Source organism: Pristis pectinata, chromosome 9 (assembly GCF_009764475.1).
Source record: "Pristis pectinata isolate sPriPec2 chromosome 9, sPriPec2.1.pri, whole genome shotgun sequence".
NCBI classification, from domain to species: Eukaryota; Metazoa; Chordata; class Chondrichthyes; order Rhinopristiformes; family Pristidae; genus Pristis; species Pristis pectinata.
This window is the reverse complement of record NC_067413.1, coordinates 6,437,901-6,459,589: the sequence shown is the minus strand read 5'-3', so window position 1 is coordinate 6,459,589 and position 21,689 is coordinate 6,437,901. Positions and strand designations below refer to the sequence as shown.

General features: G+C 43.4%; 1 protein-coding gene across 2 annotated transcripts; it reads left to right on the top strand.

Moving 5' to 3' along the window:
* The first annotated feature begins 8 nt into the window (after positions 1 to 8).
* Positions 9 to 19,028, top strand: rida (reactive intermediate imine deaminase A homolog). 2 transcript variants are annotated; one of them, XM_052023504.1, is made up of 7 exons: positions 72 to 137; positions 2,933 to 3,021; positions 11,156 to 11,261; positions 13,312 to 13,366; positions 14,982 to 15,050; positions 16,283 to 16,338; positions 18,832 to 19,028. In XM_052023504.1, the coding sequence occupies exons 2-7, from the start codon at positions 2,960 to 2,962 to the stop codon at positions 18,904 to 18,906; spliced, it is 423 nt and encodes a 140-aa protein (XP_051879464.1). In that variant the 5' UTR covers positions 72 to 137; positions 2,933 to 2,959; the 3' UTR covers positions 18,907 to 19,028. The 2 variants fall into 2 exon arrangements, with proteins under 2 accessions (XP_051879463.1, XP_051879464.1); XM_052023503.1 differs by lacking the exon at positions 2,933 to 3,021 and having other exon boundaries at positions 9 to 137.
* The last annotated feature ends 2,661 nt before the right edge of the window (positions 19,029 to 21,689 follow it).

Genomic DNA, 21,689 nt, shown 5'->3' with positions numbered 1-21,689 from the left:
CAGGCGCACTGTGCGTCCTTGCGGGTCGGGCTGTGGGCGGCGCCCCGGGTCGCGGACCTTCGCCCGGCTGGGATGGCAGCGCTTGTGAGGCGGATCGTCAGCACCGGCAAGGCACCGGCAGCGATCGGTCCCTACAGGTAAAGGCACCTGGCGTTGGTATTGGTTTATTATTGTCACTTGTACCGAGGTACAGTGAAACACTTGTCTTGCAAACCGATCATTGCACAGTGCAGTTACATTGAGGTAGTACAGAGTGCATTGAGGTAGTACAGAGTAAAGTGTCACAGCTACAGAGAAAGTGCAGTGCAATAAGGTGCAAGGACACAACAAGGTAGATCGTGAGGTCAGAGTCCATCTCATTGTATAAGGGAACCGTTCATTGCATTGCTGGGACCAGATCAGAGAGCGACACTGATTGAAAACTTCTCAAGCAGATTGACGTTTATTAATTCATAATCAATTGTAAATAGTAAAATACCAAGATGCACCATAGAAAGGTTCCTATCCGGATGCATCACCGTATGGCAACTGCTCTGCCCACATCGCAACATTGACCATACTTTAAAATTACTTATTTACCTGTAAAAACATTAGGATGTCCCGACACTGCAGAAGGCATGCTGCAAGTACAAGCTATTGGTTCCAAACTACAACTATGATCTCACGATCTACCTTTTTGTGACCTTGCACCTTATTGCACTGCACTTTCTCTGTAGCTGTGACACTTTACTCTGTATTCTGTTATTGTTTTTACCTGTAATACATCAATGCACTCTGTACTAACCCAATGTAACTGCACTGTGTAATGAATTGACCTGTACGATCGGTATGCAAGACAAGTTTTTCACTGTACCTCGGTACAAGTGACAATAATAAACCAATACCAATACCAAACAACTACATGGATAGGAAAGGTAATTGGTCTATTATTGTCACATATACAGTGAAAAACTTTGTTTGCATGCCATCCATATAGATCATTCCATGCATAAGTACATCGAGGTAGTAGAAAAGCAATAGCAGAATGGAGACACGAGTGACTGTAGATACTGGAAATCTGGAGCAACACGCATGAAATGCTGGAGAAAATCAGCAGGTCAGGCAACATTCGTGCAGGGAAATGAACACTTGACGTTTTGGGCCGAGATCCTTCATCAAATGCTGAATATCATGTTACAGTTACAGAGAAAGTGCAGTGCAGGAAGGCAAATAAGGTGGAAGGGCTACAACAAGGTAGATCGGGAGATCAAGAGTTCATCTTTATTGTACAAGAGGTCTGTTCAAGAGTCTTATAACACTGGGATAGAAGCTGTTTTTGAGCCTGGTGATATGTTTTCAAGCTTTTGTATCTTCTGCCTGATCAAAGAGGGGAGAAGAGAGAATGACTGGGGTGGGAGCAGTCTTTGGTTATGTTGGCTGCTTTCCTGAGGCAGCAGTGGAAGTGTAGATGGAGTCAATGAGGGGGTGGAGGGGGAGGCTAGTTTTCGTGATGGACTGGGCTGTGTCCACAACTCCCTGCAATTTCTTGGGCAGAGCAGTTGCCGTACCAACCTGGGGTGCATTCGGATAGGATGCTTTCTATAGTGCATCTATAACAATTGGTGTTTTATTGTTTACATTCTATATCAATGACTTGGATGATGGAATTGGATGTGCTAATAATACAATTTGTAAGTTGTGACGAGGACACAAAAGCATGAAAAGGGATATTAAGTGAGTGAGCAAGAAGTTGACAGGTGGACAGTCATGTGGAAAACTTTGAGGTTGTCCACTTTGGAAGGAAGAATTGGAAAACAAATTGTTGTTTAAATGGAGCGAGACTGCAAAACGTTGTGGTACACATGGTTCTAGGAACAAAGGGTTGGCATGTAGTAAGTGCCACGTAGATGGCTGATGGAATATTGGCCTTTATTGCAAGCGAAGTATGGATGCAAATTTATCAGGCAGTCGTGAAACTACACCTGGGCTACTGCATACAGTTTCGGTTTCCTTGTTTAAGGAAGGAGATACTTGTAATGGAGGCAATTTGGGGACAATTCACTAGGTTGATTCGTGGGATGAATGGATTGATGTAAGAAGAAAGGTTGGGCCTATTCTCATTGGACTTCAGAAGAAAAAGGATCTTATTGTAAAGGGCCCTGACTGAAACGTTGACTGCCTGCTTTTCTCCACAGATGCTGCCTGGCCTGCTGAGTTCCTCCAGCATCATCGTGTTTTTCATCTCGATTCCAGCATCTGTAGTCCTTTGCTTCTCTCTTATTGAAATGTGTAAGATTCTTTGGGGGATTGGTGGGGAATGCTGGGGGAAAATTTCTCCTAATAGGGGTATCTAGAACTGGTTTCAGAATAAGGAGTCAGTCATTTAAGACAGAGATTAGCTGGCTGTGTCTCCTTGGAATTCCCTAACCAAAAAAAACATGCTGAGGCGGAATCAGTGATTATATTCAAGGTGGTGATTGATAGATATTTGAACTGTAACAAAGAAGACTTCAGGAAATTGGTACTGAGGTTAAGTTTGGATCAGTCATGATCGTACTGAATGGCAGAGCAGGCTCAAGGTGCTGATTTCCCTACTCCTCTAGGTTTATGTAATATTTAAATCAATGCACATGAAAATAAAGATGGAATTAAGCAAGGCTTGGTATCAAATTGTGTTTAATACTGCTCTTGAGAAGCACTTTGGAAGATTTTGCAATGTTAAAGGTGTTTTATAGATATGAATTGCTCTTATTATTGTGAGAGACAGGAAAGACAAAACTGTCAAGTTAAAGTAATTTTGCAACTTATTATTTTATTAATTTTCTGTGAGATAATTTTACTGCTGAAGGAAGTGTCTTACCACAGTTGTTGTATGTTAGTACCTGCTGCCAACATTCATGCAACAAGTGTGCTCCAAAGGTCATTTTGTTGCTTCACTGTTAATCTGTCCTAGGAACTGTAAGCAGACGCAATATCAACCATGGCTGTGACAAGAGCTCTCGTTTATTCTCCCAAAGCCCCAGTTAGACTTGGAATTTACAGGTATCAAGGCATGCACTTCCCCAGTGTACTGGGGGTTATATTGAAGTATTGGTTTATTTGCTGTAACATTATTACAGGGGTGAGGGGAGCAGATTTTACAATTGTTAACGTGAGGTAATTTTGTCTACTGCTCTGATTTCCACACTGTGGGTTTAGTAGCCTATGAAATGAAAGTGCGCTTCAGTTTGTAACTGGTTGTTCACAAGTTATCTTCAAGTTCCAAAAAAGTCAAAACATGGTGTTGCAGAACTTTCTCTGATTCTGTGACCTTTGATCAGTCCATAGCCGTAATGCCAGAACATTTTTGCATTGAGCCAAAGGTTCCCGTACCAGTGTTTGAACCATTCCTCAATTTCTCAATGGGCCTTCTCTTAAAGAAAAGTATCTTTTAACAGTTAGACCTAGTTGATAAGAACTCTGAATGCAATGAGATTGTGCCATATGGATCCAACATTTCAACCCTAATTTAGTACTACTTTGGAAAACCTGAGGCTGGTGTTGGAAGTGATAAGATACCACATTTCTGTATTAGAGTTGTACAGCACATTAAGGGTCCCTTCGGCCCATTGCATGCATGCCAACCTTTTTGTACATCTTCACTAATCCCATTTACCTGAATTAGGTCCATATCCTGAAGACCATTAGATATAGGAGCAGAATTAGGCCATTCGGCCCATTGAGTCTGCTCTGCCATTCGATCATGGCTGGTTTATTTTTCCCCCTCAACCCCATTCTCCTGCTTTCTCCCTGTAACCATTGACGCCCTTACTAATCAAGAACCTACCAACCTCCGCTTTAAAGATAAGATAATTATTTATTAGTCACATGTACATCAAAACACACAGTGAAATGCATCTTTTTGCGTTACTGAGAAGGTGCTGGGGGCAGCCCGCAGGTGTCGCCACTATTCCAGCGCCAACATAGCATGCCCACAGCTCCTAACCTGTACATTTATGGAATGTGGGAGGAAACTGGAGCACCCGGAGGAAACCCACGCAGACACACGGGAGAACGTACAAACTCCTTACAGACAGCGGCGGGAATTGAACCTGGGTCACTGGTGCTGTAATAGTGTTACGCTAACCGCTACACTACCGTGCCCAAAAATATACCCAGTGACTTGGCCTCCAGAGCCTGTGGCAATGAATTCCACAGATTCACCACCCTCTGGCTAAAGAAATTCCTCTGCATCTCTGTTCTAAAGGGGTGTCCTGTAGACATCTGACTCCACCACCTCCTCTGGCAGCAAGATCCAGATACCAACTACTATATGTGTGTAAACAAAAACTTTCCCCTCAAATCTACTTTAAAATTCCTTCCTCTCATCTTAAACCTATGTCTTCTTGTTTTTGATACATCTACCATGGGAAAAGATTCTGATTATCCACCCTATCTATGCCTCTTGTAATTTTATATACCTCTATCAGGTCACCCTTGGCCTCCTTTGCTCCAGGGAAAACAAGCCCAGCCTATCCAATCTCTCCCCATAACTAAAGTCCCCCAATCCAGACATCATCTTGGTGAATCTTCTCTGTGTTTTCTCTAGTGCAACCACACCTTTCCTATAGTGCAGCAACCAGAAATGCACACAACACTCCGTGTGCAGTCTAACCAAAGTTTTGTAAAGTTGCAACATAACATCCCAACTTTTATATTCTATGCCCCAACCTCTGAAGGCAATCATGCCAAATGCTGCCTTCACCACATCTTCTTCTGTTGCCACTTTAAGGGAACTAAGGACTTGAACCCAAGGTCCCTCTGTTCATCAACTTTCCTTGGCAACTATCATTTATTGTATATGTCCTATCCGCTATTTGACTTCCCAAGATAAGATCTTTATTAGTCACGTGTACATCAAAACACACAGTGAAATACGTCTTTTGCGTAGAGTGTTCTGGGGGCAGCCCGCAAGTGCTGCCACGCTTCCGGCGCCAACATAGCACGCCCACAACTTCCTAACCCGTGCATCTTTGGAACGTGGGAGGAAACCAGAGCACCCGGAGGAAACCCACACAGACACGGGGAGAACGTACAAACTCCTTACAGTCAGCAGCCGGAATTGAACCCGGATCTCTGGCACTGTAAAGTGTTACGCTAACCGCTACGCTACCGTGCTTGCCCATGTATCACCTCACACTTGTTGGAACCAAATTCCATCTGCCAGCATTTTGCACAATGTTCCATCTGACCTATCTCCTGCTGTAGCCTTAGACAACCTCCTTCACTCTCTACAGTGCTGTCAACTTCCGTGTCATGTGCACATTTACCTCCTACATTCACATCCAAGTGGTTAACATATATCACAAATATCAAGCACCGATCCCTGCGGTACACCACCGGTCACAGACTTCCAATCAGAAAACATCCTTCCACCACTTCCCTCTGCCTCCCATCACCAAGTTAATTTTGGATCCAATTAGCCAGCTCGCCTCGGATCTGATGTGCATTAACCTTCTGCACCAGCCATCCATGCAGGACCTTGTCAAATCCCTGACTAAAGTCCAAATAGATGACATCTACAGGCCTGCCTTCATCATTCTTGTTAGTTACCTACTCAAAACCACTCATTCCAATTAGTGAGGCAGGATATTACCCCCCCCCCCACAAACAAAGCTACACGGACGATGCCTGATTAGAGCCCCCCACCCGCCACCAAATGTACATAAATCCTATCATTCCTTTTACCCTCACTAGCACGTGGCACGGAGGGTATTCCTGGGATTATTACCCTACAGTCCTGATTTTTAACCTTCAGCCTGACTCCCTAAACTCACTTTGCAGGACCTCGTCCCTCTTTCTATCTACGTCATTGATATCAATGTTGCTATACGACCTACGACTGTTCTCCCTCCCCTTTCAGAATGTTCTGTACCCGCTCCAATCCAGGCATCGGGGAGGCAATGTACCATTCTGGAATCTCGCTTTTGATCTGTTCTGCTTGCCTTGACATTTCCCTCCCCTGCTGTGCTTCGGAGCCAACCGTGAGGCCACAAAATTGACTCCTGCTGCCACTTCCCTCTGAGAGGCCATCTGCCCCAACATTGTCCAATATATTTTACCTTTTTGAGAGAGGAATGACCAGAGAGGACTCCTGCACTTGCTGCCCTTACTGGTGGCCACCCATCTCCTTCCTTTCAGTAGCTAAGCAACTCATTAAACATACAGTTTACAACGTTTTCCACAGCCTGGATGTTCTATAGCAAATTCAGTGTAGTCCTTTGAGTTCATAATGGTTGTAAACTGCTGGATGTATTTTCCCACAATGAAGTTGGAAAACAGCACATAAAATCTTGAAAGTAAAACTGAGAAGCTAAATTAGTTTACTTGCATTTAACTTTGCAGGGGGTAGCAGAGGGTAGATCAGCGCCATGTAATTGATCTTTCAAAAGGCACCCGATGAACCGGTATTGGTTTATTATTGTCACTTGTGCTGAGGTACAGTGAAAAACTTGTCTTGCATACTATTCATACAGATCAATTCATTACACAGTGCATGGAAGCAGTAGAAGGTAAAACTATACAGAATGCAGAATAAAGTGTAACGGCTGCAGGGAAGTGCATTACAGGTAGACAATAAGGTGCAAGGTCACAATGAGGTAGATTGTGAGGTCACGAGTCCATCTTATCGTACTAGGGGAACGTTCAATAGTCTTGTAACAGTGGGATAGAAGCTGTCCTTGAGCCTGGTGGTACGTGCTTTCAGGCTTTTGTATGTTCTGCCCGATGGGAGAGGGGAGAAGAGAGAATGTCCGGGGTGGGTGGGGTCTTTGATTATGTTGGCTGCTTTACTGAGGCAGTGAGAAGTGTAGATGGAGTCCATGGAGGGGAGGCTGGTTTCTGTGATGCGCTGGGCTGTGTCCACAACTTTCTGCAGTTCCTTGTGATCCCGGCAGAGCAGTCGCCATACCAAGCCGTGATGCATCCAGATAGGATGCTTTCTTTGATGCATTGATTAAAAATTGGTGAGTGTCAAAGGGGATATGCCAAATGTCTTTAGCCTCCTGAGGAAGTAGAGGCGCTGGTGAGCTTTCTTGGCTGTGGTGTCTGCGTGGCTGGACCAGGACAGGCTATTGGTGATGTTCACTCCTAGGAACTTGAAGCTCTTAACCCTCTCGACCTCGGCACCATTGATGTAGACAGGAGCATGTGCACCACCCCACTGCCTGAAGTCAATGACCAGCTCTTAAGTTTTGCTGACATTGAGGGAAAGGTTGTTGTCATGACACCACGTCACTAGGCTCTCTATCTCCTTCCTCGTCATTACTGACCTGATCGTTGCTGACATGATTACTGACCTGAGTTTGTTCGCAGAATTGAAGCCCGTGGAATAAAGGAGGCAGTGTGGATAAAAGAATTGGCAAAGGGACAGAATACAGAAAGTTAATTGAGTGGATGCCTGCCTGTCGTATTGGTCGGGAGGTTCCTAGTGGAACTCTCCAGGATTTGGACCACTATTATTTTCAATATACAGGAAGGCACTTGCAACAGGACATAATTTTGCTTGGACATGTGACAAAATCAACTGGTAGTGAGGATTGTTGGATTTGGTGGATTCAGCAAGGGAAATTCACCTCGGAGAATTCTGAAGTGATAGATTTTGGAAAGAAGAACAATGATAGATGACACACCCGAATTAGTAGAAGGGCATGAAGGGAGAGAGCTGGGGGTAGTTCAGCACAAATCTTTGAAGATGGCAGGCCAAGTTTATAAACCAATTAATAAAACATTGTTATTGCCACTGTGATCACCAGAAACCTAGCATTGCTGGAATGCAGCAGAGGGAGATGTGCAGTATATGATGCCTCCAGGCCCCTAAGTTGGCTTATTGATCATCCCTGATTTGAATCGCGACACTATTGGTAACTCTCCCTGTAGATGTGTGTGACCTAAACTCCGAAAAGACCTCCCTGAACCTCTCTTAAAAAACTTCTTAAAATCTATCTCCTTTATGCCCAATGGGCATTTCGCCATTGATACGCACCAATTTTTATCAATGCACCATAGAAAGCACCCTGTCCGGAGGCATCACAGCTTGGTACGGCAACTGCTCTACCTGAGACCCGCAAGAAACTGCAGAGAGTTGTGGACACGGCCCAGCACATCATGGCAACCAGACTCCCCTCCATGGATTCTGTCTATACCTCTTGCTGCCTTAGTGAAGCAGCCAGCATAATCAAAGACCCCACGCACCCGGGTCATTCTCTCTTCTCCCCTCTTCCCTCAGGCAGAATATACAGGAGCCTGAGGGCACATACCACCAGGCTCAAGGACAGCTTCTATCCCACGGTGATAAGACTATTGAACGGTTCCCTTACACGATAAGATGGACTCTTGACCTCACAATCTACCTCGTGACCTTGCACCTTATTGTCTACCTGCAATATACTTTCTCTGTAGCTGTGACACTTTACTCTGCATTCTGTTACTGTTTTTACCCTGTACTACCTCAATGCACTGTGTAATGAATTGATCTGTACGATCGATATGCAAGACAAGTTTTTCACTGTACCTTGGTACAAGTGACAGAAATAAACCAATACCAATATCAGTAACTCTAACACTTCATTCTGCATTCTGTTATTGCTTTTTCCTTGTCCTACCTCGATTATACTGATATCAGAATCAGGTTTATTATCACCAATATAGGTCATGAAATTTGTTGTTTTGCGGCAGCAGTACAGTGCGAGAAGTAAAGACATAAAAATGTGACGAAATGATCTGTATGGATGGCATGCAAAGCAAAGTTCTTCACTGTACCTCAGTACAGGTGACAATAATAAACTAATGTACCGATTTTACCAAGCCTTTTGAAACCTGTTCTAATATTTCCTCCTGTGGCTCATTTTAAAATTTTGTTTGTCACTAGCATGTAACTTTTTAATGTTGTACTATAAGGAAAGGTGCTTTGTAATTAAGTCAATGAGGTATTTTATATTGGGTGTTTAAACAGGACAAATGTTGCTATATTAGAGAAGGTGAGTTCTGGACAGCCTGCAGTGTTAGTGTAAAACCCTGAGGCTGCATCAGCAGACATCATACAACATGGGATGTTAGTAAACAATCCAAATGAGGCATTAATTGCTGTTGCCCTCGTGTTTATTTGATGTGAGGGTTTATTGGAGTCAAAATATATATAATGGTTTTACAGCTACCTGTAATAGAATAAATTCTGACTTGAGCATAAGGAACAGTGCAGAGTTTGCAGTAGTAAAGTATTTCTTGGCCTGTCTTTGCATTTGTTCATTAAATATTAAACAAACCTGCCCACTTACCAGAGAAATGTGATTGATATCAAGTTGTTGGTATAGTCCAAGAGTACAAATTTTAGATGGCATTTATACTTAACCATTTACCTTCCCTCTTCAGTCTTTCATTGTGATTTTTCTCTTTCCCCCTCTCCTGAGGTTATGAAAGGGTTAACACCAGAATCAGGTTTATTATCATTGACATATGTCGTGAAATTCGTTGTTTTGCGGCAGTAGTACAGTGCAAGACATAAAAATTACAATAAGTTACCAAAATAAATAAATAGTGCAAAAGAGGAATAACGGGGTAGTGTTCATGGATTGTTTAGAAATCTGATGGAGGAGGGGAAGAAGCTGTTCCTGAATCGTTGAGTGTGGGTCTTCAGGCTCCTGTACCTCTTCCCCGATGGTAGTAACACGAAGAGGGCATGTCCCGGATGGTGAGGGTCCTTAGTGATGGATGCCGCCTCTTGAAGATGTCCTCTATGGAAGACTTCCATCTATTCTGAGATCATTTTTGGGGTCACATTATGAAAATGGTCATTTCTCATCTTTTGGCCCAGATTTTGCAGACAGCAGCAAAGGAAATGAACTTGTCATCATCTTGTTGATGGCTGTCCACAGAGTTTATTTCCAGGCTTCAGGGCAGAAATTCCTCTGACGCCGCATTCGGTTAAGCACAGTCCCTGATACAGGGGAATCTGTGCTGCTTCTGAGTGGGACAATAAATAACGAGTCTTCAACCAACCAGTGAAGAATCTTCAATAAACTGTGCAAGTATTAAATGCACTAGAGAGGATGCAGAGGCGATTCACCAGAATGTCCTGGTGCAGGGTTTCGACCTGAAACGTCGACAGTTCCTTTCCCCCCCCCCCCCCCCCCACAGGTGCTGCTCGACCCGCTGAGTTCCTCCAGCAGATTGTTTGTTGCTCCAGATTCCAGTGTCTGCTGTCTCTTGTGTTCGCCAGAATGTTGCCAGGATTGGAGCATTACAGTCATAAGGAGAGATTGGATAGGCCTGGTTTGTTTTCTGTGGAGCAGGGGAGGCTGAGGTGACCTGATAGAGGTGTATAAAATTATGAGAGGAATTATAGGCAGAGAGTAAAAAGCTTTCTCCCATGGTGGGGTGTCAAAGGCAAGGGGGCACAGGTTTAAGGTGGGAGGAAAAGGTTTGGGGGGAATTTTTTTCCACACAGAGGGTGGTTGAAGACTGGAGTATGCTGCCTGAAGAGGCGGTGGAGACAGATATGGCATTTAAGAAGCATCTAGACAAGTACTTGAATCACCAAGGCAAAGAAGGCAACGTACCTAAGGTGGATAACTGGGATTAGTATAGGTAGTAACAACATGGACAAGCTGGCCCAAGGGGCCTGTTCCTGTGCTATGCGACTCTGACTCCAAATTAGGAGTTTTGTTAAAATCTCCGACGCTAACCTCTGGAGTAAACCAATTCCACACTCATGAATTTGTCTTTTTCCAGGGTCAGTGAGGCTGTTTGGCAGCAATTATCAAGCTATTAAATAAAACCTGTTGTTCCATATGTACCTCCAGGCTCGAGGACGGCTTCTATCCCACTGTTATAAGCAGCAACCCTAACTTTTTCTGCATGCTTGTTGTGAGACTAGTGGAAAGGTTTTCTCTACCCCACTCTTACTCTTTCATACATCATGTATATAGTGACTTCATTCAAGTAGAACATCTTGGCAAGAGCTCAAGTGGGCAAAATTTTGGCTACTTAGGTGACCAACAACTTGGCCAAGCAATCAAGTTTTAAGGAGTGTCTTACGGCGGGAGAGAGGTGGAAGGAATTCCAGAGCTTGGGGTCGCTACTGTTGTGTGGTGTCCTATTGGTCTGTGACAATTGTGTGCTTTGTGATTGTATTTTGTAGCCAAGCTGTAGTGGTGGATCGAACCATGTACATTTCTGGGCAGTTGGGGATGGATCCTGCAACTGGACAGCTTGTAACTGGAGGAACATCACAAGAGGTCAAGCAGGTAACACCTTCATAAAACAAGTGCATTGATTCTCAGAATATTAAGACTTGTCACTTCCCACACTCCTTCAACGGTTAATTTGGTGTTAATTGTTCTTCACTTCTTCTTGATGTTAACCTTGTCTTTCCACTCGCTTTAAGCAGTCCATATAATGTCTTTCTCCACTGCTGTCAACTCTGCATACAATTTTCCCAGTCAGAAAATTCCAGTTCATTTTGGTACCTTTGCATCTCATGGACAATAGCAGTTGACCGACCTAATGTTTATTGGTGTGATCTTGATCTTTCCCATTTGGTGGAACGATAATTGGAGGCATCCTTGCCTTGTGATGTCTTGGTGCCAGTAGGTGGCAGCCCATGGTATCTTCTTCACATAATAAACTGTAGACGCCATATGCAGCATTGATCTCAGCATAGCCATGAAACCTCTATCGACAAAAGTGGTACAGTTGTATCTGTATTGTATGAGAGGTAGGAGAATGACTAAGCTCTACATGTCTGCAAATGAATGCTTATAGAAAATACCTTGTAGCAGAAAATGGATCAGAAGCAGGTTTATTGTCACTGACTTGTATGACGTGAAATTAGTTGTTCTGCAGCAGCAGTACAGTGCAAAGACTTAAAAATTACTATAAATTACAAAAATAAATAGAGTGCAGAAAGAAAAGGAATAACAAGGTAGTGTTCATGGGTTCATGGACCGCTCAGAAATCCGTTGGCGGAGGGGAAGAAGCTGTTCCTGAAACGTTGAGTGTGAGTCTTCAGGCCACTTCAATGGTAGTAATGAGAAGATTATGATCAGTGATTTGAACAGGGCTCAAGTGTAAACTACTGGTATTCTATTCTGATAACTAAACAATTGGTTTAAGAAAAACAGCGGGTGAGGTGGCATCTAAGGAGAAACGGAGTTGATGTTTCGGCTGTGTTTCTCTGTCCACGTACACTGTCTGACTTGCTGAGCATCTCCAGCATTTTCTGCTCTTAATGTGCTGTAGCTATTATTGTAACAGAGGAAGTGGAACAGCCAATTTCTTCATAGTAAGTTCCCACAAACGGCAATGTGGTGATCACCAAAGGTCTACTGACCCACGATACTAGATTCAATGAAGTCGTGAGTACTTTTTCCTCATTCTTCATATCCTTTTACTATTTGAAGTATAGGTGAATGTAATCAATGCATGCAAACCTCAAATGATCTTTAGCCTTGGCCTTCCCATCATGCTGTAATCCAAAACTGGCCAAGCTAATTTTGAGTCTAATCTACCAAGTCTCCATGTGTCATAATCTTCTCGATGAGGGATGTGGTCAAAAGCTTTACTAAACTCCACATGTACAACATCTACTGACGTATCCTCATCAATCATCTTCATCACCTCCTCAAAAATAATCAACTTTGTAAGGCATGACTTCCCCTAGATAAGACCATGCTGACTATCCCTAATAAGTCCATGCTTTTCCATATGCAAGTAGATCCTATCCCTAAGAATCTTCTCCAGTAATTTCCCTACCACTGATGTAAGGCTCACTGGCCTATAATATCCTTTGTACATAGAATCATATGGTTATATAGAATCTATGGTTCTATGGTCCCTTTTGCCCTTCTTAACGTTATTACAGCGCCATCGACTAGGGTTCAATTCCGGCCACTGTCTGTAAGGAGTTTGTACGTTCTCCTCTTGTCTGTGTGGGTTTCCTCAGGATGCTCCGGTTTCCTCCCACATTCCAAAGACGTACAGGTTAAGAAGTTGTGGACATGCTACGTTGGCGCCGGAAGAGTGGCGACACTTGCGGGCTGCCCCCCAGAACACTCGACGCAAAAGAGGTTTTTCACTGTGTGTTTTGATGTACATGTGACTAATAAAGATATCTAATCTAAACAGAGGAACAACACTGGCTATTCTCCAGTGTATTTTGATTACATATTTGATTGCATTCTTGCTTTCAGTGGGGAAGGAGGATTGGTGGAGGCAGTGGGGTGGGTGCGTGGAGGGATTAGATTTCACCTTTTTTACTCAGAATGTATGAACTAATCCATGGAATTTTTTTGACAGGCTCTCATCAACATGGGAGAGATCCTCAAGGCTGCAAACTGTGACTATGATAATGGTATGAGGTTTAAATGTCACATTCCCTTTTTTATTGCAGCTGTAGCCAATGACAGGGGAGCTTTTAATCATAAGGCAAATAACAGAGGAAATAACTAAAGAAAAATAAATGTTTATTAATTCTTATTTTATAGGGAATATTGTCAAAATTTACTGTGGTCAGAATTGGGGAGTTTAACATAAAAGCAAAACACAGTGGATGATGCCATCGGAGTATGGAATGGAAAATCCCAAGGATAGTTGGGTGTCTTTGGAGACAACATGGCTTAATGGTTCGCCTTGCCAACCTTTCATTTCTGAATGAGAATGTCATCGATCTGAAACATAGGAGAAACCAAATGCAGGTTGGGTGACCACTTGGCAGAGCACCCATGATCAATCTGCAGGGGTGACCCTGAATTTTCGACTGCCATTTGAATTCCCCATCCCACTTCCAATCTGACCCCTCTGTCTGTCACCTCCTACACTGTTACAACCAGCCCAATGCAAGCTTGAGGAGCAACACGTCATCTTCTGTCTGGACACTGTCGGATCCGGTTATTTTCGAATCCGCAGGTTCTTTCAGGAGTCCAGGAATGAGGTGAAAACAACTTGGTGCTTCACAGAGTTTTATTGGAAAAGTTTAAAACAAAGAAACAGTCACAGAGCACATGGCACTAGCTTTGACGAGCTGAGACAAAGGGAATTAAAGATGAGCTAGGGCTGGGGGGGAGGAGAGCAAGAGAGAGATTAACAAAAAATGACACCTTTTATACCTGAGATAAGGGGTGCTGCTTAGCTAACAATCGTCCAAATCAGGAAACCCATTAGATACCTGTGGGCAAACCAACCAGTGAGAGAAAACATATTCACCTGATGGATGAACCAATAAGCTAACAGCGGCCATTCCTTGTGCAGCCACTTTGAGGTGTATTAAACACCATACGTGTTAAAAAACTACTTAAAACAATCGAATCCAACAACACCTAGCAGCCTTTCAAGTTTGACATTGAGTTCTCCAACTTGAGGTAACTCACCTTTTCCATCTGTCTGAATCAGAACTGGCCATTTCTGCCAGTCATTGCTTTGGCTCAGTTTTAGTCATGTAGTCTGGCCTGCTGGAAATGGTCCACATTCTGTTACACAGACTAAATGTATAATGTGCTTTTAACTGCATCCATTAACCCATTTGGTCTCACCCTACCAGAGATACTTCCTTTGTTCTACCCATGCCTGCCTCGGTATATCTTGTACTGATAACTTGGTTTTCTCTCTTACCCAGTCCTGATGAAGGTTCCCGGACCTGCAACGTAAACTGTTTCTCTTTCCACAGCAGCTGCTGACCTGCAATATATTTCAGGCATTTTCTGTTTTTATACCTGAAACAGCAACTCTTGGCAGATGCTCCTTCACCTTCTGGTATTTAATGTTTAATTTTAAAGGTGAATTGGTGTATAGAACTGTTGGATTTACTTCACAATGTCATTACTATCTCCATGGAACTTTGTCAGAATAGATTTTAAAGTAAAAATGCAGCTTTTCTTGTTGATTTTTAAATTGTTAGTGCACTAATCACTTCATTGCCAATAGTTGCAGTTTTGTGTGGTTAATGAGAAGTTTTTAAATTTATCTTCTAGTTGTAAAAACAACTGTTCTGCTGGCAGACATCAATGACTTCAACTGTGTTAATGAAGTTTACAAGCAATGTAAGTAGAATTATTGTTTTTTTTGACTGGGAGGGGGGGCTGATGAATAATTCCAAATTACATAAGCATTCACAATGAAGTGTTATATTTCGTGGTTCCTTTTAACTTCAGTACCAAGGAGCTTTGCTACCAAAGATATCTCAATGGATTGAGTTATTTCCATTTGTAGATCTTGCTGGCAAATGCCAAATGGGATTGGTGGAATCTAGCCTGTTAAGTGCAAGAAAGTCTGGGTCTAGCGCACATGCATTGTCAAATGCAGAAGTGCTGAACTGAGTGAATGACGTGGTTGGCTTTGTAAAGGATCTGCAACCCCATTGGTTTCAATAGGGATTGCAGGGATTTGGAAATAAAGCAAAAGGGAAAGTCAAGTTCATTTGATTATTTCTGCTTGGTTCAATATTTTACATTATTTGCTTATTATTTTTAAATGTAATCTTTCAATCATTTTAAATACTTTTTCATTTTAAATCTCTGAATGCCAGAGTAATTTAATTCTCAAAAATCCTTCACATTTTTGACAGCTGGTTAAGCTAGGAGCAGGGTTTTCAATCATGATGCACCTTTATACACTGGTTTGACCGCAAGGACTATTATGTCCCGTTTGGGTGCCAGGAAAGATGGGCAGGCTTTGGAGAGGGTGAAGAAGAGATTTATTAAAATTATTCAGTGATAGATCTGTGGGTAGACTGGAGAAGCTATTGTTCTCTTTGGAACAGAGGAGGTTTTGGAAATCTGATTGAAATATTTAAAATCATGAAGGACATAGAAGGAAAAAATGAGGAGAGACTCCACAGGCTGAATGGCCTTGTCCATGTTGTAACCATGCTGTGATTCCGAAAGGTTATTCCCATCAGGAAAGATTGTGTATGCAAGCCTCTTTCCTGCAAAACTCAAATCTAATTGAGGCCCTCAAAATTATGAAAGACTTTGTTACAGAAGAAGTAGACAAGATGTTTCCATTTGTGGGGAGAGTGCAGAAGTAGGCCCTTTAAATATAAGATGGTCATTAATGAATACAGTGGGGAATTTCCTTATCCAGAGAGTGGTCAAGGTGTGGCTGAGATGAATCCTGTGGATGACTCAAGGGGAAGCTAAGAAAGAAAAAGCGGGTGGTCTGACAGACAAGTTGGATGGTTGGAGACATGGGAATGGCTCCAGATTGGGCAGGGACATAAAGACCTCTTTCTGTTTTCTATAATTTCCATTTGATTAAATTTATGTTTTCTCAGATTTTAAGAGCAATTTTCCAGCCAGAGCAGCCTATCAGGTTGCAGCATTGCCACGGGTGAGTTGTTGTTGGTGTGTGTGAGTGTGTGTGTGTGTGTGTGTGTGTGTGAGAGAGAGAGAGAGAGAGACAGATGTTACAGTGACATTTCCTTTACAATCACTGATTTTGCCCAATAAATCTACTCTCGGCATATTACTGTTGTGCAAGTTTGAACTCCCTCAACATTAAGCAGAATATCAAATTTTATGAAAGGATTTTTTTAATTCACTTTTTTTGGGGATACAGGTGTGGTTATCTTTTATTAGTCATCCTTAATTGCCCTTAAAGGTGGTGGTGAGCCACTGCCTTGAACTGGTGAAGGTGTTCCCTCAGTGTTGTTGAGAAGGAGTTTCAAGATTTAGACCCAGCAACAATGCAGCAACAGCAATGGAATTGTAACCTGAGGTGGTGTGCGATTTAGAGGGGAATCTGAAGGTGGTGGTGTTCCCGTGTCCTTGGTGGAGGAGATCAGAGGTAGGGGAGGTGCTGTCGGAGTAACCTGCGTGAGCAACTACAGCGCATTCTGTGGACGATGCACACTGTAGCAACGGTGCACCAGTGCTGAAGGGAGATGTGATTACGAGGGAGACTGTGTCGGCTGTTGCTCGATTAGCTGTGCAACAGCTCCACCTTAGATACTGGTCCTTGGGTGTTTGTGAGAAAGCTGTTGCAAGATCAACTGATGGTGACATTGCCACATCTGAAACTGGTGCTTACTTTGACGCTGGCCAGTCTGACAAGTTTCAGTCTGTTTGTTTTGATGCAATGAGGTCATTTTGGAGTTGGCATTGTTGAACCAAGAGTCCAGTGTAGGCCATTCTGGATTAGTACATTTCCCTGAAGGACGTCAGTGAATGGGGTGGGTTTTCATGACAATCCAGTCATCCATTAAACTGCAAAAAAGATTTGTGAGAATGTTACCAGGACTGAAGGGTTTGAGTTATATTGGGAGGCTGGACAGGCTGGGCTCTTTTCCCTGGAGCGAAGGAGGCTGAGGGTGACATTATAGAGGTTTATAAAACCATGAGGGGCATCAATAAGGTGAATGGTCACGGTCTTTTCCCCAGGATAGGGGAGTCCAAAACTAGAGGGCATAGGTTTAATGTGAAAGGTGAAAGATTTAAAAGGGACCTGAGGGGCAAGTTTTTCACATTAGAGGGGAGTGCGTATATGAAACAAGCTGCCAGAGGAAGTGGTAGAGGTGGGTACAGTTACAACGTTTAAAAAAACACTTGGATAGGTACATGGATAGGAAAGGTTTAGAGGGATATGGGCCAAACATAGGCAGATGGGGTTAGCTCGGTTTGGCAATTGGGTCGGCATGGATGAGTTGGGCCGAAGGGCCTGTTTTCCATGCTGTGTGACTATGAGCACCATTAATCACACCAGTTTGTTTTTCAGTTCCATATTTAAGTTTCCCAGCTCCCAGGGTGGGTTTTAGAACATAGAATGTAGAACAATTACAGCACAATTCAGGCCCTTCGGCCCACAAAGCTGTGTCGAACATGTCCCTACCCTAGAAATTACTAGGCTTACCCATAGCCCTCTATTTTACTCAGCTCCATATACATATCTAACAGTCTCTTGGAAGACCCTATCGTATCAGCCTCCACCACCGTTTCCGGCAGCCAATTCCACGCACTCACCACTCTCTGAGTAAAAAAACTTACCCCTGACATCTCCTCTATACCTACTCCCCAGCACCTTAAACCTATGTCCTCTTGTGGCCACCAATTCAGCCCTGGGGAAAAGCCTCTGACTATCTACCCTATCAATATCTCTCATCATCTTATACACCTGAATCAGGTCCCCCCCCCATCCTCCGTCTGTCCAAGGAGAAAAGGCCGAGTTCCCTCAACCTGCTTTCATAAGGCATGCTCCGCATTCCAGGCAGCATCCTTGTAAATCTCCTCTGCACCCTCTCTATGGCTTCCACATCTTTCCTGTAGTGAGGCGACCAGAACTGAGCACAGACTCCAAGTGGGGTCTGACCAGGGACCTATATAGCTCTGATGGCTATCATGGCTCTGATAGGAACTCTGCATCAGTCAGGACTCAAACCTCCAGTAACTGAGCCAGCAGTGACTGTTGCCATTTGCATTCAGACCCAAATTAGGCTGGATTTTGGAGGTTTGTTTTGGGAAGAGGTCAAACAGGCTTGTGGGTATGTTGCTCTGCTGTATGTGCTTGTGGGTGTGTTGCTGTGTTAAAGTCACTGGTTGAATACAGGTAGTTGTTGGGGGCTGTTTAGAGCACAAACACAGTCTTTGACCTGAAACGTTAACACTGTTACCATCATAGTTACTGCCTGACTTGTTAAGTATCCCTGGCGTTTTCTGTTTTTTGTTCCTGGGCCAATTGGGCGCTTTCTGCTGTAAAATCTGCTGAGCCTTTGAGTTCTCCCCTCTGGGTTTGGTAGGATGGGCAGTGTTGTGGAGTCCACTCCACTGATCATGTCCGTTGGCCAGATGTGTGCCTTAGTTGTGTGACTAAGTTTTATCTTCTTTACAGGGAGGCCGAGTTGAGATCGAAGCTGTGGCAATTTTGGGACCTATTGTGAACGGACCCTTGGACCAGAAATTATAAACCACGATCAATACTTTGTGGGGATATAATACACGAAACAAGGGAAGACACTGCCACTTGATTTTATTGCAGCCTTGCATCCACTGTATGGATCAATAGTTTAATAAAAAGCAAGATTTCAACTCAATGCAAATTTTTTCAGCATTAATGACATTTAACACATTACCTTGTATTTCAGAAGCTAGTGATTCTTCCTAACCTGTGATTGAAGTGCACTTGGTGTGAAATGAGGCGGCTTAGTTGCGATGTCCTCGTACAGGCTGACATGTCAGCTCAGCTCTGAGGGGGCTGCAGGACTTTTGGATGGACACTAACCCATGTCCCACCCTGGGTAGAGCTAAGGGTCTGTCTGGACAGCATTTGAAGACTTGTTCTGAGTGTTCCAGAGTTCCTTGCCTACTCACACAGCTATTTCATGCATGGGTTCAAATGACTTGATTTGATTACTGCTTACTTGACCATGTAATTTGGCATGTCCCCTTTGACCCTCACCAATCTTTAGCAATGCACCACAGAAAGCATCCTATGCCTGCTCTGCCCAAGACCACAAGAAACTGTAGAGGGTTGTGGACACAGCTCATCACATCACGGAAACCAGCCTCCCCTCCATGGACTCCGTCCACACTTCCCGCTGTCTTGGTGAAGCATCCAACATAATCAAAGACCCCACCCATCTGGACATTCTCTCTTCTCCCCCCTCCCATCGGGCAGAAGATACAAAAGCCTGAAAGCACGTACCACCAGGCTCAAGGACAGTTATGAGACTATTGAATGGTCCCCTAGTACGATAAGATGGACCCTTGACCTCACAATCTACCTCGTCACAGCCTTGCACCTTGTCTGCCTGCTCCTCTGTAGCTGTAACACTTTATTCTGCAGTCTGTTACTGTTTTCCCTTGTACTACTTTAAAGTACTGTGGTAATGAAATGATCTGTATGGATGGCATGCAAAACACAGTTTTTTCGCTGTACTTCAGTGCAAGTGAATAATAAACCAATTTACCAGTTTAGTTCTCAGGAACATTTTGAGTACGAGTAAGGTATTTCAGGTTAACTTTTAGGAGCCAGTCTTTGCCACATGTGTATCAACCTGTTGCACTTGTTTAAGTATTATCTGTGTTTTCCCTGGACTGTTCGGGTGCTGACAGAGAAATCAGCAGAGGTGAGAGTATCTGTGGGTTTAAACTTTAAACACAAATATCCAAAAAGCATCCCTGAAGACCTACCTGGAAAATAATTATTTTGGTGGGATGCTGGGAACACCTTTCTCCTCAGAGTTATACAGCACGGAAACAGGCCGTTCGGCCCAACTCATTCATGCCAACCGCGGTGTCTACCTGAGCTAGTCCCATTTGCCCGCATTTTACCCATATCCCTCTGAACCTTTCCTAGTCACGTACCTGTCCAAGTGTCTTTTAACTGTTGTAATTGTACCCGCCTCTACCACTTCCTCTGGTAGCTCGTTCCATATACCCACCACCCTCTGTGTGGGAAAAGTTCCTCCCCTGATGCCCTTTCAATCTTTCGCCTTAAACCTAGGCCCTCTAGGTTTTGATTCCCCTATGCTGGGGGAAAAATACTGCTGATTTACCTTGTCCATTTCCCTCATGATTCTGTACACCCCCTCAGCCTCCTACACTGCAGGGGAAAAAAAAGCCCCACCTTATCCAGTCTCTCCTCGTACCTCCCTCAAACCCCCTTGTCTGGGCAACATCCTTGTGAATCATGGGATCAATCTAGGTGACGTGGTCTCACAATATGAGGTTACTCATTTGAGACTGAACTGAGGAGGAATTTCCGAGGGTTGGAACTTTTGGAAATTTCTACTCAAAGACTGGGGGGTCCCTAATCGTTTGAATATATTCAACAATATGATAGTGTTTTGGTCTAACAGGCAAGTTAAGGGTCACAGAGTACAGGCAATAAAGTGGAGCTGAAGCTCAGATCTGTTTAGCCAAGATACTGCATGATAGAACAGGCTTGAGAGGCCGTAGAGCTTGTGGTTCCCATTGCCCACGTTCTTAGATCTGTGCAGAATAGATATTTCCATTGCAGGCTCCAGTTTCATCGTGGCACATTGAAACACATTCTTGCATTCTGGGGGACTTTGGTAAACAACCTTGGTTCCCTTAATCCTGGATCAGGAGTGAAATGGAGAAATAAAAATAGGTCAAGGGGAAACAGCCTTAAAGTAGAGACTGGGCCGGTAACAGGACTAGAGATCTCGACCTGATGCACCTCATTAGATGTGGCCACTTAATCCCTTTAAGTTTTGCATTGCTCTGCACAGGAACTGCAACTGCTATTTCTTTGGGAAACTATGTAAGGTGAGATGATAACGCCTCATATTTTCAGGAAAGCCAGGTTGAACTGCAAGTAAGTAAAGAATAAGCCACATGAATACTCATGGTATTTTTTCACGCTGTTATATATTTCACATCCTCCAGCATTTACACCTAAGCAAATCAAAATACAGACCATTTTAAGGAAGTGTATAGTTCTTCTGATGTATCATCTCTCTTCCCAACATGATACTCTGGAGAGATCATGAAGCTTTTCCAGGCTGCTGCTTCATTCAGTTGGATCGGGGCTCTTCTGTGTCTTAAATCCATTTACCCATGCTAATCCAGAACCCATAATTCATAGAATCTTTGCAAAACAAAAAAATCTTACTCAAAAATTAGATTTGGTCTTAGAACAAATTTCATATAAACATTTTCAATATGTGACCAATCATAAAATTGATTTATTTATATATATTTTTAAATCTAATGATGCAGCAT